This window comes from Anomaloglossus baeobatrachus, chromosome 3 (genome assembly GCF_048569485.1).
Source record: "Anomaloglossus baeobatrachus isolate aAnoBae1 chromosome 3, aAnoBae1.hap1, whole genome shotgun sequence".
Lineage (NCBI taxonomy): Eukaryota > Metazoa > Chordata > Amphibia > Anura > Aromobatidae > Anomaloglossus > Anomaloglossus baeobatrachus.
The window spans coordinates 118498377-118515589 of record NC_134355.1 but is presented as its reverse complement, the minus strand read 5'-3'; the positions used below and the strand labels follow the sequence as shown (position 1 = coordinate 118515589).

Here is a 17213-nt window from a genome sequence, read left to right as displayed (position 1 = left end):
ATTTTCAATCACTGCCTTACTCTGGGGCATAGAGTTCACTAGAGCTTCACAAGAGCCACTCCTCTTCCACTCCTCCGTGATGAAATCATGGCGTTGGTTCATGTTAGAGACCTTGTCCTCCTCCACCTTCTGTTTGTTTCTTTAGCAAGGCAGTGGTGGTCTTGGAAGTGTGTTTGAGGTCCCTCTCATGTTGGAATACGGCCCTGCGGTCCAGTTTCCGAAGGGAGGGGATCATGCTCTGCTTCAGTATATCAGTACATGTTGGCATTCATGGTTTCCTCAATGCACTGTAGCTCCCCACAGTCGGCAGCACTCATGCAGTCCCAAACCATGACACTGCCACCACCATGCTTGATTATAGGCAAGACACATTTGTCTTTGTTCTCCTCACCTGTTTACCGCCACACACATTTGACACCATCTGATCCAAATAAGTTTATCTTGGTCTCATCAGACCACAGGACATGGTTCCAGTAATCCATGTTCTTAGTCTGCTTGTTTTCAGCAAACTGTTTGCAGGCTTTCTTGTGCATCATCTTTAGAAGAGGCTTCCTTCTGGGATAAGAGCCATGGAGACCAATTGGATGTGGTCTGAGCACTGACAGGCTGACCCTCCCCGACTCGCCTTGCTCCTCTCCCCGCCACCCCTGTAACCTCTGCAGCAATGCTGGCAGCACTAAATGCGTCTATTTTGAAAAAGCATTCTTTGGATATGACGCTGAGCACGTGCACTCAAATTCTTTGGTTGACCCTTGGCAAGGCCTGTTCTGAGTGGAACCTGTGTTAATCCACTGTATGTTCTTGTCCACCATCCTACAGCTCATTTCAGGGTGTTGGCAATCTTCTTATAACCTAGACCATCTTTATGTAGAGTAACAATTCTTCTTTTTTCCAGATCCACAGATAATTCTTTGCCATGAGGAGCCATGTTGACCTTCCAGTGACCAGTATGAGGCCATGTACCCACGGGAGATCGTACCTGCGCACTTTTCTGCAGGTATTTCCGCAGGTTCACGCAGCAACTCCCCGGAATCTGCAGCTATCCATTGCTGTGGTATTTCTGTGGAATTGTTGTGGTAAACCTATGGAAACAGTGCGGATTTTGTGCGGAATTCCCGCCCTGTATCTCCATAGTGGAAAGGCAGGAATTCCGCAGATAATTCCGCATGAAAAATTGACATGCAGTTACGTGTGTGTGCGGGAAATCTGCAGCACTCCAAAATCTCTTAGGATAACATGGAGAGTGTCTGTACTTGCGTAAATCCGTGGATTTATCTGGAAAATCTAGAAAATCTGCGGGTTTTCCCGCAGCAAAATCCGCAGTTACTGTCTCTCGTGGGCACAGGGCCTGAGAGTGTGTGAGGGATAACACCAAATGTAACACATCTGTGCCTATTCACACCTGAGACCTTGTAACACTAATGAGTCACATGACACTGGGGAGGGAAAATGGCTAATTGTGCACAATTTGGCTATTTTCACCTAAGGGTGTACTGACTTTTGTAGCCAGTGCTTTAGGCCTGTGACACACATCCATGCCGCCGGCACGTGTTTGTCATTTTTTACACGTACCGGCGACACGGAGACACGTTAAGCAATGCTACCCTATTGTAGCAGGCACACACACGTAAAACCACACGGAATGTGTGTCCGTGTGCGTTTGTACGTGTGTGCGTTTTTCAAAGCGCTGACATGCCAGTGTTTTCTCCCGCAGCACGGGTGTCACACGGCCCGCACCCGTACCACACGGGTGTAGTGTGGATGCGGTCCCGTGTGACACGCGCCGGCGAAAACACACATGTCAGTGAAGAAAAAAAAAACATTTACTCACCTTCTCCAGCCCTGCTGTCTCTGCCGCTGCTGCCTTTTGCTGCCGACCGCCGCTCATTATTCTCATTGAATATTGACTTCACTGCCTGGCAGCAGCGGGGAGACGGGAGGGCTGGAGACCGAGGATCAGCACCACGGACAGCAGCGCGGACATCAGGAAGGACCAGGTGAGTACGGTATGTTAATTACCGGTTCTACGTGTGCTATCGCGGATGTACCAGAGACACGTACTTACCTGCACGCAACACGCAGGGAAAATACGTGTCTCTCGGCACGTGCGTGATTTTCACGTGAGTGTGGCAGAGGCCTTAGACATTAATGGCTGTGTGTTGGGATACTTAGAGGCCACACCAAATTTACATTGTTATACAAGCTGTACACTGACCGCTAGTGTCAAATCTTCAGTGTTGTCCAATGAAAAGATATAATAATATATTCACAAAAATGCCAGGGGTATACTCACTTTTGAGTATGGTTATACGAATAGTGTCATTCAAAACTACAACTAACAAAAATCAAGCCCACCTATGGTTATGTGGACTGTAAATTAAAGAGTTATGGCCTTATTAAAACAGACATTCTGATATGTATTTTCAGAGTAAATACACCAGCCTCATCTGGTCTACGGGAGCTATCTAATAATCTATGTAGTTTGCATTGTGGAATCCAGTGACAGATCCTATTTATTACTTGTTTATTAATTTATCTAAAATGTTGCAATATGTGAGCTTCAACATAAGACGATATTATATAAAAGATATTTTGCATAGTGAGTTTTTAGTTATACTAGTATGTGAAAGTGATTCACATGGTATTCAACCAAGTCAGTTACTCGGCTGTAATCAGCAGTGAAGTGGTTAAGCTTTCGCCCCCTCCCCCTCTGTGCTGTATATAAATGTGAAGCCAGAAGCCTGCTGGCTCAGTAATCTCTGAACATACTGCATGGCTATGGCTCCTGTGACTCTACTGCTCCTGGGCTTGGTGTGTGGGACTGCGGTACTAGCCGGAGACAAAAGCGTTGATGGCTTCCCCCCTTTCTGTGGCAACTACCAGTGCCCCAAATACCAGGTGTCGAAGAAATACAATGTAAGTTCTATGGGTATAATGATGTGTGACTGTGATGGGGAGTGCTGGATGTATTGCTCAATGACCAGTGCCTCATGTATCAAAGGGCACTGTGCCATAGAAAGTGTAGGGCCTGCCTAGTGGGCCAATCACTCAACAAAAAGATTCGAAGGCTCAAAAACATTTAAAAATGCTGAGCTAAATGTTAAAGTTAGAAAAGTGTCCCTACTCATGCACTGCCTCCGACAATGGGATCAAACTATCGGGAGTCTCGAGATGTCACCCGTCTATGGCCACCCTTATGTTAAAGTTTCCTGCTCAGATTTCATTATCTATTTGTAAGTTACTTTCCTTTATCTGCTTACTGACTATCTGCACCTTCTATTGATAGAAGCCAAGACACTGAGTTTGCATTATAGTTTTCATGGGTTAGGGGTACTTCTCACATGAGATCGCTGCTGAGTCACGGTTTTTGTGACGCACCAGTGACCTCATTAGCGACCTCGCTGTGTGTGACACTGAGCAGCGATCTGGCCCCTGCTGTGAGATCGCTGCTCGTTACACACAGTGCTGGTTAATTTTTTGGATGTTGCTCTCCCGCTGTGAAGCACACATCGCTGTGTTTGACAGCGAGAGAGCAACGATCTGAATGTGCAGGGAGCAGGGAGTCGGCTTCTCGCAGCCTGCGGTAAGCTGTAACCAAGGTAAATATCGGGTAACCAAGCGAAGTGCCTAATAATATTATTATTATAATAATTATTTATTATTTATTATTATGCTTTACATGTGAAAGGGGTATACATAATAGGGACAAGTACAATAATCATAAACAGTACAAGACACAGACAGGTACAGGAGGAGAGAGGACCCTGCCCGCGAGGGCTCAGTCTACAAATGATAGATGAGGATACAGTAGGTTAGGGTAGAGCTGAGTGTACGGCGCTGTATGCTTTGCTTGGTTACCCGATATTTACCTTGGTTACTAGCGTCCGCCGCTCTCAGGCTGCCAGTGCCGGCTCCCTGCACATGTAGCCGGAGTACACATCGGGTAAATAAGCAAAGCGGTTTGCTTATTAACCCAATGTGTACTCTGGCTACGAGTGTAGGGAGCCAGCACTAAGCGGTGTGCGCTGGTAACCAAGGTAAATATCGGGTAACCAAGCGCTTGGTTACCCGATATTTACCTTAGTTACCAAGCGCAGCATCGCTTCCACGCGTCGCTGCTTGCTGGGGGCTGGTCATTGGTCGCTGGTGAGATCTGCCTGATTGACAGCTCACCAGCGACCATGTAGCGACGCACCAGCGATCCTGACCAGGTCAGATCGCTGGTGGGATCGCTGGAGCGTCGCTAAAGTGTGACGGTACCCTTAGGGTTGAAAGAAGACAGAAGTCTATTGCATTCAAGTAAAATATATCTTTGTACCGTGTTAGCCTTTAGAGATAAAAAAATGATGAAGAGACCTGCGTAGTCTGGAAAGCTTGCTATTATTACCATCTTTTCAGTTAGCCATTAAAAGGTATCAACTACTGAGGACTCTCAGTTCTTTTTAACAAACTTTTTTTCTTTATTGAATTCAACACATAACCCTAAGGCTATGTGCGCACGTTGCGTATTTACATGCAGTTACGCTGCGATCTGCACCGCAGCGTAACTGCATGCGTCCTGCGTCCCCAGCATAATCTATGAAGATTGTGCATGAGACGTGCGCACGTGGCGTATTAGAACGCAGCAATTCGGCTGCTGTCTGAAGCGTGCGTTCTAAGAAGTGACATGTCACTACTTTCGTGCGCTTTGCATGCTGTCTATAGGGAGAGGCAGCATTCAGAGCGCACAAATTCTGCAGGCACCAGGCGCTTCAGAACGGAGCTTTTCAGCTGCGCTCTGAAGCAGACCTTTTGTGTGCGGTGCAGAGCGCACACGTGCGCACATAGCCTAAGAAAGAGAGAGATTTTCTAACCAGAAAGGAATTTACACATCTGAGCATGCTCGGTTGCTTAAAGACGGATCCGTCACTGCAATCCATCTTTTGACGGACTCTGAAACTTAACCTTTCCAAAACTGAACTTCTTCTTTTCCCTCTGTCTTCCAACCTTCCTAAACCTGACATCTCCCTCTCTGTGTGTGGCACCATGATAAGTCCTAGGCAGCAGGCTTGCTGTCTGGGTGTTATACTTGACACTGATCTCCCCTTCACCCCCCACATACAATCTCTTGCCCGCTTCTGCCGCTTGCACCTCAAGAACATCTCTAGAATCCGCCCCTTTCTCACAATGTAAACGATAAAAACCTTCACGGTGGCCCTGATCCACTCCCGCCTTGACTACTGTAACTCTCTATTAATTAGTCTCCCCCTAACTAGACTCTTCCCTACAGTCCATCCTTAATGCAGCATCCAGGGTCACCTATCTGGCTAACCGCTACTCTGATGCCTGCTCTGTGCCAGTCATTGCACTGGTTGCCCATATATCACAGGATCCAATTCAAACTGCTTGTTCTCACCCACAAAGCTCTCCACAGTGCAGCACCCCTACATCTCCATCCTCCTCTCTGTCTATCACCCCACCCGTTCTCTACGCTCTGCAAAAGACTTTCGACTAACATCCACACTAATTTGAACCTCCCACTCCCGGATCCAAGACTTCTTCCGAGCTGCACCAATCCTCTGGAACGCTTTACCCCAAGAAGCTAGGACGAATCACAATGTACTTAGCTTCAGACGCACCCTAAAAACGCATATTTTTAGGGCGGCCTATCACACTCCCTAATCAAATCCAATTCACATAGTCCCTCTACAACTTCCCACAACATAACCCCACATCAAACTCCATGGCACCCAAATGTATCTCAAGGTTCTGGCCAATTGGTCCAGGAAGCCATTATATATCCCCTATTTCCTTGAGATGGCTGGATTGTCACTGTAAATAAGCACTTGTACCTTGCCCCCCCTATAGAAATAAATATTATTATTATTATTATTATTTTTTGACGGATTCTGACACCAATAGGCTTCCATTATAACACATGACAGACGCCAACTCATCCGTCGTTGTCAGTTTTTTCGCTGCACAGAAAAAACTGACATTCTGCGTTGCTTCCGCCCGATGGTCAGTCACTCCATGACTCATCCGTCGCGCGGTGGATGCAGAGCAATCAGTCGCAATCCGTCGTAAATAGAAGTCTAAGGGGAAAAAACGGAATCTTGTGACTGATGGAAGAAGACGGAAGTGTGAAAGCAGCCTAAGGCTGCTTTCACAATTGCGTTGAACGTCATCCATTGCTATCCGCCGCCTTGAGGAATTTCGGTAACCGTTGCAGGAGAACCGTTTTCTTCCTCATAGACTTCTATTAGCTACGGATAGCAACAGATGGCCTTGAGTTGCATCTGTCAGCCGTCGCTGCGTTGCTTCCGCCTGGTGGATGGAACACTGCATGTAGCGTTTTTCTGCGCTTGGTGGACTGTCAAAAAAATGCAACCTGCAGGATTCCGTCGGCGTCCATTGTTTTTATAATGGACGCCTATGGTGACGGATTCCATTAGAATCCGTCATTTGACGGATTCTGTTAACGCATCTGTCTTTACACAACTGCGCATGCCCAGATGTGTAAAGTCAAGAAAAAAACTATAACGGATTGAGTTATTTTGTACGAACCATTGCATCCGTTGTGCCACTATATGTAACGCATCCGTTGCATTCATCACACAACGCAATGCAACGGATGCCGTTCAACACAAGTGTGAAAGCAGCCTAAGAAAGATGGTAATTGCAGAGACGTTGGGGAAAATTCCTCCCCAACTCCAGATATGCCAGTCTGGATGCATTGTCTTCCAGGCTACGTGCCTATTTGTAGGTGTTGTCTCCTTGTGTACTAACCCAACTATATTAATATTGTACACCAGTCTTATGTGGGCTTTACACGAGATGACTGATCGTGCGATGCATCGTCGGGGTCACGGTTTTCGTGACGCACATCCGGCATCGTACACGATGTCGTCTCGTGTAACACCTCCTAGCGACGCAGTATCGCTCACAAATCGTGAGTCGTCGCTAGGTTTCATAAAATTGTTTAATTAAAATGACGGCGGTTGTTCATCGTTTCCGTGGCATCACACGTTGCTCCGTGTGACACCATGGGAACGATGAACAGCAGCTTATCTGCCTCCCCCGGCTCCCGCCGGCTATGTGGAAGGAAGCAGGTGGGCGGGATGTTTACATCCCGCTCATCTCCTCTCCTCTGCTTCTATTGGCTGGCTGCCGTGTGACGTCGCTGTGACGCCGAACGTCCCTCCCACTCCAGGAAGTGGACGTTCGTCGCCCACAGCGAGGTCGTCCGGAAGGTAAGTACGTGTAATGGGAGTTAAACGAGTTTGTGCGCCACGGGCAGCGATTTGCTGAAAAACGACGGGGGCGGGTACGAACGATCGTGCTATCGCACAATCAGTAGTCTCGTGTAAAGCAGGCTTAAGACTAAGTTCACATGTCCTGTAGTCATCCATTAGAACAGATCCATTGGGAAACTGTTTTTTGCTGGATTAGTGTTTTTTAACATGGACAATGGATCCATTAATGGATTGCTATATAAAGGAAACCTGTCAGGTAATTTGTGTTCTAACCTAGTAGCAGTGTGATGTGTGGCCTAGTAACCCCTTCCTACCCATCCCTGTGTTGTAATATTGTGTAATGTGCATGTATAAAAATGTTTTATTACTTATGTGTAACCTATGTAAATGAGCAGGTCTCTAGCCCTAAGGGCGTCGCATCGCCCTGTGGGCGTTTGCATGTTTTCCCTGTAGACGTGATACCATGGATTTACATGAGCGACGTCCCGCCGCTCCTTGAGATGCCGTGCGTGCGCACTTACCATTCCTGCAGCCTTGTTATCCTGGCGCTTGCTTCTCGTCTTCAGACGTGCACTGCTCATGACCGGAAACGCAGGAGTCATGTAAAGCCATGATATCACGCCCACAGGGAAAACATGCAAACGCCCACAGGGCGATGCGACGCCCTTAGGGCTAGAGACCCTGCTCTTCTACATAGGGTACACATAAGTAATAAAACATTTTTATACATGCACATTACAATTTATTACAACAAAGGGATGGGTAGGAAGGGGTTACTAGGCCAGACATCACACTGCTACTATGTTAGAACACATAAATTACCTGACAGGTTCCCTTTAACCATCCATTGTACTTGCATTTGTAACAGATCAGTTGTTTTCTTAATGGATCCATCACAAATGGACTATAAATATCAATCTCTTAACGGATACGTTGTCCATAGACTCCACATGTTAAAAATAGAGCTGACCAACATCCGTTATTTGACAAAGGACATAAAAGTTGTTTGCACAACCTTTTTGCAAACTGATCTTCAAGGATCCGTGATAACAGATGACTACAGGACATGTGAAACTGGCTTAAAAGAAGTTATCCGCTACTTTTATATTAATGGCCTATCCTTAGGATAGGTCATCAATATCTGATCGGCCGGGGTCTGACACCCAGCACCCCTCCCAATCAGCTGCTCTTGGTTCCATCGGGAGCAGCAGGCAGCCGCAAAGCTCAGTTCCAGAGCTTTCCCTTTTTCGGATAGCGTTGGCAACGGGGTACTAAACATCCGCCTCCTATTGATTTGAATGGGAAGCGGATGTGCAGTATCCAGCCGCAGCCGCTATCAGTTGACGGGCAGCTCTGGAACTCAGCGTTTCTGTCCCCCTACTGCTGTAGCGGGCACCAAGAACAGCTGATCAGCAGAGGTGCTTGGAGTCGGACCCCTGCCGATCAAACATTAATGACCTATCCTAAGGATAAGCCATCAATGTAAAAGTATTGGACAACCTCTTTAATCTAGGCTGGTACATTAAGCCAGTGCATCATGGGTGACATTTTGAATGCCAGTCTTAATGAAGTGTGCACTGGAGTAAGATGCACCATTGATGCACTAAATTTGTGTGCTTCTTATTGAATGACTTCAATTCACGCTCTAAGTAAACATCACCCACTTTTCCCACCAGTGGCAAGAAATGTCAAAAAATTTTCAATCTTTGGAACAGCCCAAAATGCACCAATTATGTTAACTGATCTGCACCTTTAAATAAATTTGCCGCATTTCATACATCTTCCCTAATGACTAATAAAATGTAATTGGACATAATGTTTTAGGCATGCAAAGTCAAACCTTTTAGATAAATGTTTTATTCCCCTCATTTCTTCCCACTAACTTTGTTTATCTTGAAGTTACTAATTACATTATACACCATTCCAATGACTATTTGTGACAGTTAATGTGAATAATAAAAGGGTTATGCAGGCTGGGAGAGCAAGTCTGTCGCCACTCTGTGATTGCAGACTAGTGAATCCTCACAGCGTGTAGTGTGTATGCTATCAGGATTCTCCGGTGCCAGTGTTGGGAGCGGACTGTCATGTGACTGTATGTCTAGTCAGGACATGACCACATGTATGCAAATTGCATACTCGCAGTCAGGCTCCCAGCCATGGAGAGTCCTGATAGCTCATACACTGTGAAAGTGTGGATTTACTAACCAGAGAGCAGACGTGCGCCCCAAGTTTTAGACGTCACATTTAAACTATAAAAGTACTTTGAAATGCTCCTTCACTGAATGCAAATGAAGGCTCAAGCGTCTGTAGTGTGGAATAGGACCTATTAAAGGGAACCTGTCACCTGAAATTTCGCTATTAAACTAAAAGAATCCCCTTCTGCAGCTCCTGGGCTGCATTCTAGAAAGGTTCTTCTTGCTACAGGCCCCCCTACCAGACCTAAATAAACACTTTATAAAATCTTACCTTTTGGTATGCTAATGAGGTTTTCTGGCCACGAGGGCGGGCTGTATTGCGTCCGTTATTACCCCTCCTGCCGCTGTTCGCCATCCCCCAGTGTTGATTGACAGATGACGCCGCCGCTCTCAGGTTACTCAGTGCTCCTGAAGTCTCGCGCATGCCCAGTGGCAGTATCGCGGGACTGAGCACAGTTCAAATTGCGAGCGCCGGTGATTGTATTGCGCAGGCGCGAGATTATGGGTGGGTGCTTGAATGACGCTGGTGATGACATTGTCAATTTCAGGTGACAGGTTCCCTTTAAGTGTCATGGTAGCTCTTTAGCAAACTCATGACTGGTCCATTTAGTGTCATGAATTACACACATCCTTCACAAATTACACCAAATCTTGCAGGATATTGCTGAAAGCTAGCACATATGCAGATTGTTTACATTTGTGTGTTAATTAGAGATGAGCAAACCTGAGAAGTAAAGTTCTGTGTTCATACCAAACACAGATTTTACAAAAAAAGCGTTCGACTTCAGAGAGTCGGATGCTTTATGTATGCAAGCCACAAGCGCGAGCATCGCTGTGCTCAGGTACGCTCAGTTATCAACCCAGTGCAAGCCGCTTGCAGTGTCTGAACGTTTGGGGGTAATAAAACCGTAATCTGATATAGTGTGCACCAAACAAAAAAAAAGAAAATAAACCCTCTCACCCACCCAGTGCTCTGTTTATTGCTAGCTGCATGTGTACGGAGACCCGAACTGCACAACCACCGTGCGGAGCTGCCGCCCCACCACCGTGCGGAGCTGCCGCCCCACCACCGTGCGGAGCTGCCGCCCCACCACCGTGCGGAGCTGCCGCCCCACCTACACCCCACCTACTGTCTCCTCCCCAAAATCCTTTAGGATGTAAGCCCGCAAGGGCAGGGCCCTCTTCCCCCTGTGCTAGTCTGTCTATTGTAACGTGTACATGTATTCTGTATGTAACCCCCTCATGTACAGCACCATGGAATCAATGGTGCTCTATAAATAAACAATAATAATAATAATAATAATAATAATCAGTGACTTCAATTGGGGTTCAGGTCAAGCCCAGGTCCCAAATCGAACTTTAGATAAGTCCGGCTGAACTGAATTTCAACAGTCCGATCATCTGTGTGTGCTGATCTCAAGCTCCCTCTTGGCACATGTATGGTACCTAGGGGGGTTCAGGTCTGGTCTGGTACCTTTTTTACTCGTCACCGGGCTGGTTTGGAGGTCCGGGATGTCGCGGTGGACTGCCCGGTTTCGTGCCCCAAAGTGTCCACATTAAAAGGGGATAGGAGGTGATGATATGGGGGTTGTTGTTGTGATGCCACCTGTGGTACATGGGCAGGGAATAGCCGTTGCTGTCCACCGGGGCGGATGGTAGTAGTAGCAAAAATGGTTTTGCTCCCCACAAGTGGAGTGGGCCCCGCGGAGGATGATGAGGGCTGTAGTAGTGGTGGCGGGGGCTGTTGGCGCTGGGGCGCCGGTAATAAGAGTCCGAGTTGGCTGTTGCGGTTCCAGGTTATTTTACTCACTGTTATGCCGCACGCCAGGGTAGTACCGGTCACCCGCTGTGATGGAACCCATCAACCTCGGATAAGTTGGAAGAAGCCACCAGTGTTTGGAAAATGTATTTTCGAAGAGTTTCCCCTCCAGTAGTGATGAATCTGGGCTGAGTGTTCTGCCACAGGCCCCATGAAAGAAGAAAAAGGAAGAAGGTGATGGCGTCGTGTCGCCAGAACTGAAGTCCCGGGTAGACTGACTGAAGATTATGTGCAGTTGCTCCTACTTCTACCCCAAGTGGAACCCGCCTCTCAGGTAGTTGTCCTACTGACCGGGAAGTCCCAAGCTTCGTGTTGGCCAACCCCCCTCCTATCCTAGTCCAGCTCCCCACTGAGAAGGCTCCCAAGCTGTAGGTAAAGTGTGAATGTGGAACACCGGTTATTAACCCCCTCCTTACTCGAGGCGAATACTGCACCTTAAATAAGGTGCAGTACTCTGTGGCGACTGGAGCCGCAGGGGCGCCACACATGCACAGACCAAATTTGAATACTCTGCCTAGACAAGGGCAAACCATCCATGATTGTGCCATTATTCAGCTCTAAGTCAATTGACTGTTCACTAGTTTCCGAAGAATGACAGATACCCTTAGGCTACGTTCCCGCAAATCTGAACATGTTGCATTCTAGATGTAGCGTGTTTTGTCTTGCAGAGACTCGAGTGTTCTCAGCAGGAATATGCAGAGTCCATGCCCACGATCACATTCTGGGCGAAGCAGATTTTCGCTGTGTTCTCCCACCGAGAAAACTCACATCTCCACAAGCAAAGACATGCTGCAAATCGGAAATCTGTGCCACATGTCAGTTTACGCTGCTAAAAAAAGCAGTGTGCAGGAGATTTCTATAAATCCCATCCACCGTGCTTCTACTGTACTACGCAGCATTTTGGATGCAGGGAAAACACACTGCGTCCAAGATGCTGCTAATCCTGATCATGGAAACTAAGACTAAGAAAAAGACTGATGGCACATCCTACCTTGGGTTTTTTAACCCAAAAAGAGGCATTAGTTTAATAGAAACACAACAAAAAGAGGTCGCCTTGCTATTAGCTGTTGGGCTCACATAAAACAGGCCATTTTTGTGTGCAAAGTATCTCAATTTTAAATGTTTTACATACCCTAAAGGGGGCTTTACACGCTGCGACATCGCTAGCGTTCATACCTGCCCCCGTCGTTTGTGCGTGGTCAAGTCGCTGCCCATAGCGGACAAAATCGCTAGTACCCATCACACATACTTACCTTCCAAACGACGTCGCTGTTGCCGGCGAACAGCCTTTTTTCTAAGGGGGCGGTTCATGCGGCGTCACACGGCAGCCGTCCAATAGAAGCGTAGGGGCGGAGAGCAGCCGCATGAAAGTCACGGCCACCTCGTTGCCGGAGGACGCAGGTACGGTCTTCGTTGTTCCTGGGGTGTCACACGTAGCAATGTGTGCTGCCTCAGGAACGACAAACAACCTGCATCCAAAATCAGCAACGATATTTGGGAAATAGACGACGTGTCAACAATCAACGATTTGGTGAGTATTTTGCATCGTTAGCGGTCGCTCATATGTGTCACACGCAACGATTTCGCTAACTAGGCCGGATGTGCGTCACAAATTCGGTGACACCCCCCCAATGACCTCTCGTTAGCGATGTCGTTCCGTGTAAAGCGGCCTTAAGACTGTCTGCCCAGAGGACACTTTTGCTTGATATGCATATACATTTTATCAGCGCTATAGTTATCTATCAGAACTTTAGAAAGATCTTTTCAAATCACAAAATGCTGGTGGAAGTGTTTCATAGGGATGCATCTTGCTGACATATCCCCTTTAAATTAAGACTAAATATTATTTTGCTTAATTAAATTACTGTGGAATTTTAATCTTGTTCACTAAAGTTTTTGGCTTGTATACAGTATGTGGATTAGGAAATTTATCCAGGTAGGAATTTATATACAGTGGGTACGGAAAGTATTCAGACCCCTTTACATTTTTCAATCTGTTTCATTGCAGTCATTTGGTAAATTCAAAAAAGATCGTTTTTTTTCCTCATTAATGTAAACTCTGCACCCCATCTTGACAGAAAACCCCACCAGAAATGTTTGTAAAGAAGAAAAACTGAAATATCACATGGTCATAAGTATTGAGACTCCTTGCTCAGATACTCATATTTAAGTCACATGCTGTGTATTTACTTTTGATCCTCCTTGAGATGGTTCTACTCCTTCATTGGAGTCCAGTTGTGTTTATTAGGCCGGCTTCTCACTTGCGATTTTCCCGCAGTAGTGCAATGCGAGAAATTCTCGCATTGCACTCGGACCCATGTTAATCAATGAGGCAGCTCCCATCTGCGAGGTCATTTACATGAGCGTTACACATGTCTAAATGATTAAATTTATTTAAATGTTTATTTGGAAAAATGCATCCCATACGCATCAAACACGCATTATACACGCACTGCTATCATGATAAAATTCACAAAATCGCATTGCAGTTGCAGAGCATACTATTCTGAACGTGAACTAAAATCGGCCGACTTTTTTCCTGCTACTCGGACCGATTTTACACGCATAAATGTGATTCCAGCCTAAAACTGATAGGACCTCACAGCTCACAGTGCATGTCAGACCAAATGAGAATCATGAGGTAAAAAGAACTGCCCAAGGAGCTCTGACAGAATTGTGGCAAGGCACAGATCTGGCAAAGGTTTCAAAAGAATTTCTGCAGTACTCAAGGTTCCTAAGAGCACAGTGGCCTCCATAATCCTTAAATGGAAGAAGTTTGGGACCACCAGAACTCTTCCTAGACCTGGCTGCCCAGCCAAACTGAGCAATCGTGGGAGAAGAGCCTTGGTGACCAAGTTAAAGAAGAATCCCAAGATCACTGTGGCTGAGCTCCAGAGATGCAGTAGGGAGATGGAAGAAAGTTCCACAAAGTCAACTATCGCTGCAGCCCTCCACCAGTCGGGCCTTTATGGCAGAGTGGCCTGACAGAAGCCTGTAGTCAGTGCAAGACATATGAAAGCCCTCATAGTTTGCAAAATACACATGAAGGACTCCCAGACTACGGGAAATAAGATTCTCTGGTCTGAGACAAAGATAGATTTTTTTGGTGATAATTCTAAGCGGTATGTGTCGCGAAAACCAGGCACTGCTCATCACCTGTCCAATACAATACCAACCGTGAAACATGGTGGTGGCAGCATCATGCTATGGGGGTGTTTTTTAGCTGCAGAAACAGGATGACTGGTTGCAATTGAAGGAAAGATGAATGCGGCCAAGTACAGAGATATCCTGGAAAAAAACCTCTTTCAGAGTGCTCTGGACCTCAGACTTGGCCGAAGGTCCATCTTCCAACAAGACAATGACCCTAAGCACACAGCTAAAATAACAAAGCAGTGGCTTCAGAATAACTCTGTGACCATTCTTGACTGGCCAGCCAGAGTCCTGACCTAAACCCAGTTGAGCATCGCTGGAGAGACCTGACAAATGGCTGTCCACCATCCAACCTGATGGAACTGGAGAGGATCTGCAAGGAAGAATGGCAGCAGAGGATCCCCAAATCCAGGTGTGAAAAACTTGTTGCATCATTCCCAAGAAGACTCATGGCTGTACTAGCTCAAAAGGGTGCTTCTACTCACTATTAAGCAAAGGGTCTGAATACTTATGACCATGTGATATTTCAGTTTTTCTTGTTTAAAAAAATCCCCAACACTTTGACAGCTCACTCTGCAGTGCATCCGTGTGAGCGAGGTGTCTGTCAAAGTGCCAGCGAGAGATTACAACCACTCCTAACAGTATAGTGACCGGCGACTAAAACTGCTCCGTGTACACTGCCACAGTAATTATGTCTTCATTAAAATAGCGCCGGAGTCTGCGTTGCATGTGTCACGGTCTCTGGCGTAATTTTATTGAAGACAGTGTGGTGCAGACTGAGAGGCATTGGCACATGCACAGATGTAAAAAAAAAAAATAAATCTGCACACTCGCCAATGCATCTTATAGTCTTCAGTGTCACCTAAGATCGCGGTACGTGCATGCGTGATTTTATTGTCGCAATGTGCACACATCGCCAACATTAGCAATGACAGTATTGCGCGATATTCAAATAAAGAAAAGGGGGCAAGCCAGGAGGACGACGGAGGAGGAATAAATGCAGAGGACCCAACCCCCAAAAACCCGCCCCTGATGCACCCATCAAAGTGCAGTGCATTTCTACAACTTTGATTATACAACCCCCTGGCAAAAATTATGGAATCACCTGGCTCTGAGGATGTTCATTCAGTTTTACTTTTGTTAAAAAAAAAAAGCAGATCACAGATATATGACCAAACTAAAGTAATTTCAAATGGCAACTTTCTGGCTTTAAGAAACACTAAATGAAATCATTAAAACATAATGTGCTAGCCAGTAACTATTACTTTTCAAGCCCAAACAGGGGGGAAAAATTATGGAATCACCCTGTAAATTTTCATTCTCAAAACTAACACCTGCATCAAATAAGATCTGCTTGTTAGTCTGCATCTAAAAAGGAGTGATCACACCTTGGAGAGCTGTGGCACAAAGTGCACTGACATGAATCATGGCTCCAACACGAGAGATGTCAATTGAAACAAAGGAGAGAATTATCTAACTCTTAAAAGAGGGTAAATCATCACGCAATGTTGCAAAAGATGTTTGGTTGTTCAGTCCGCTGTGTCTAAAATCTGGACCAAATACAAACAACGTGGGAAGGTTGTTAAAGGCAAACATACTGGTAGACCAAGGAAGACCTCAAAGCATCAAGACAGGAAACTTAAAGCAATATGTCTCCAAAACAGGAAATGCACAACAAAACAAATGAGGAACGAATGGGAGGAAACTGGAGTCAATGTCTGTTACCGAACTGTAAGAAACCGCCTAAAGGAAATGGGATTTACATACAGAAAAGCTAAACAATAAAAAGATGACTGCCTGAAGAGAACATGTAAATTTCCACACTCATTGATATGGGGCTGCATGTCAGGTAAAGGCACTGAGATGGCTGTCATTACATCTCAATAAATGCCCAAGTTTATATTGAAATTTGACACTTTTTTTTATCCCATCAATTGAAAGGATGTTTGGGGGTGATTAAATCATTTATCAAGCTGATAATGCATCCTGCCATAGAGCAAAAACTGTGAAAACATTCCTCGTAAGAAGACACATAAGGTCATTGTCATGGCCTGCAAATAGTCCGGATCTCAATCCAATTGAAAATCTTTGGAAGTTGAAGAAAATGGTCCATGACAAGGCTCCAACCTGCAAAGCTGATCTGGCAACAGCAATCAGAGAAAGTTGGAGCCAGATTGATGAAGAGTACTGTTTGTCACTCATTAAGTCCATGCCTCAGACTGCAAGCTGTTTATAAAAGCCAGAGGTGGTGCAACAAAATACTAGTGATGTCTTGGAGTGTTCTTTTGTTAGTTTTTCATGATTCCATAATGTTTTCCTCAATTGAGTGATTCCATAATTTTTTTTTTTCCCCGCTTGGTTTTGAAAAGTAACCGTTACTGGCTAGCGCATTATGTTTTCATCATTTTTTATTTTTTTTTTTTCTTAAGTGTTTCTTAAAGCCAGAAAGTTGCCATTTGAAATTACTTTAGTTTTGTCTGTGATTTGCTTTTTTAAACAAAGGTAAACAACTGAATGAACCTCCTCAGAGCCAGGGGATTCCATAATTTTTGCCAGGGGTTGTAGATATTTCATCAACCAAGCATTCGATCTTTCAACAACAGGTATGCCTGGATTCAGCATCTTAATACCAGTATGACACTGCCTTTACTTCATATTGCAAAATCCTCGTGGTTGGTTCCCTTTAATCTATTTACCTGCAGTATTACAAAGAATATGTAAGCACTCTTGCTACTTCAGTTGGAATGTGGTGATAAAAATTAAATTCTTTGTCCTTTAAAGTGACCCTGAGAATAAAAATTAATTTTCCCCTTA

General features: G+C 45.6%; 1 protein-coding gene across 1 annotated transcript in view; it reads left to right on the top strand.

Moving 5' to 3' along the window:
* Nucleotides 1-2762: 2762 nt before the first annotated feature.
* The window catches only part of LOC142296136 (heme-binding protein 2-like), a 29991-nt gene continuing 15540 nt past the window's right edge, over nucleotides 2763-17213 (top strand). Inside the window, exon 1 of the mRNA XM_075339397.1 lies at nucleotides 2763-2916. Within this exon, the coding sequence (XP_075195512.1) occupies nucleotides 2773-2916 (144 nt within the window). The 5' untranslated portion in view covers nucleotides 2763-2772. The remainder of the gene's footprint in view (nucleotides 2917-17213) is intronic.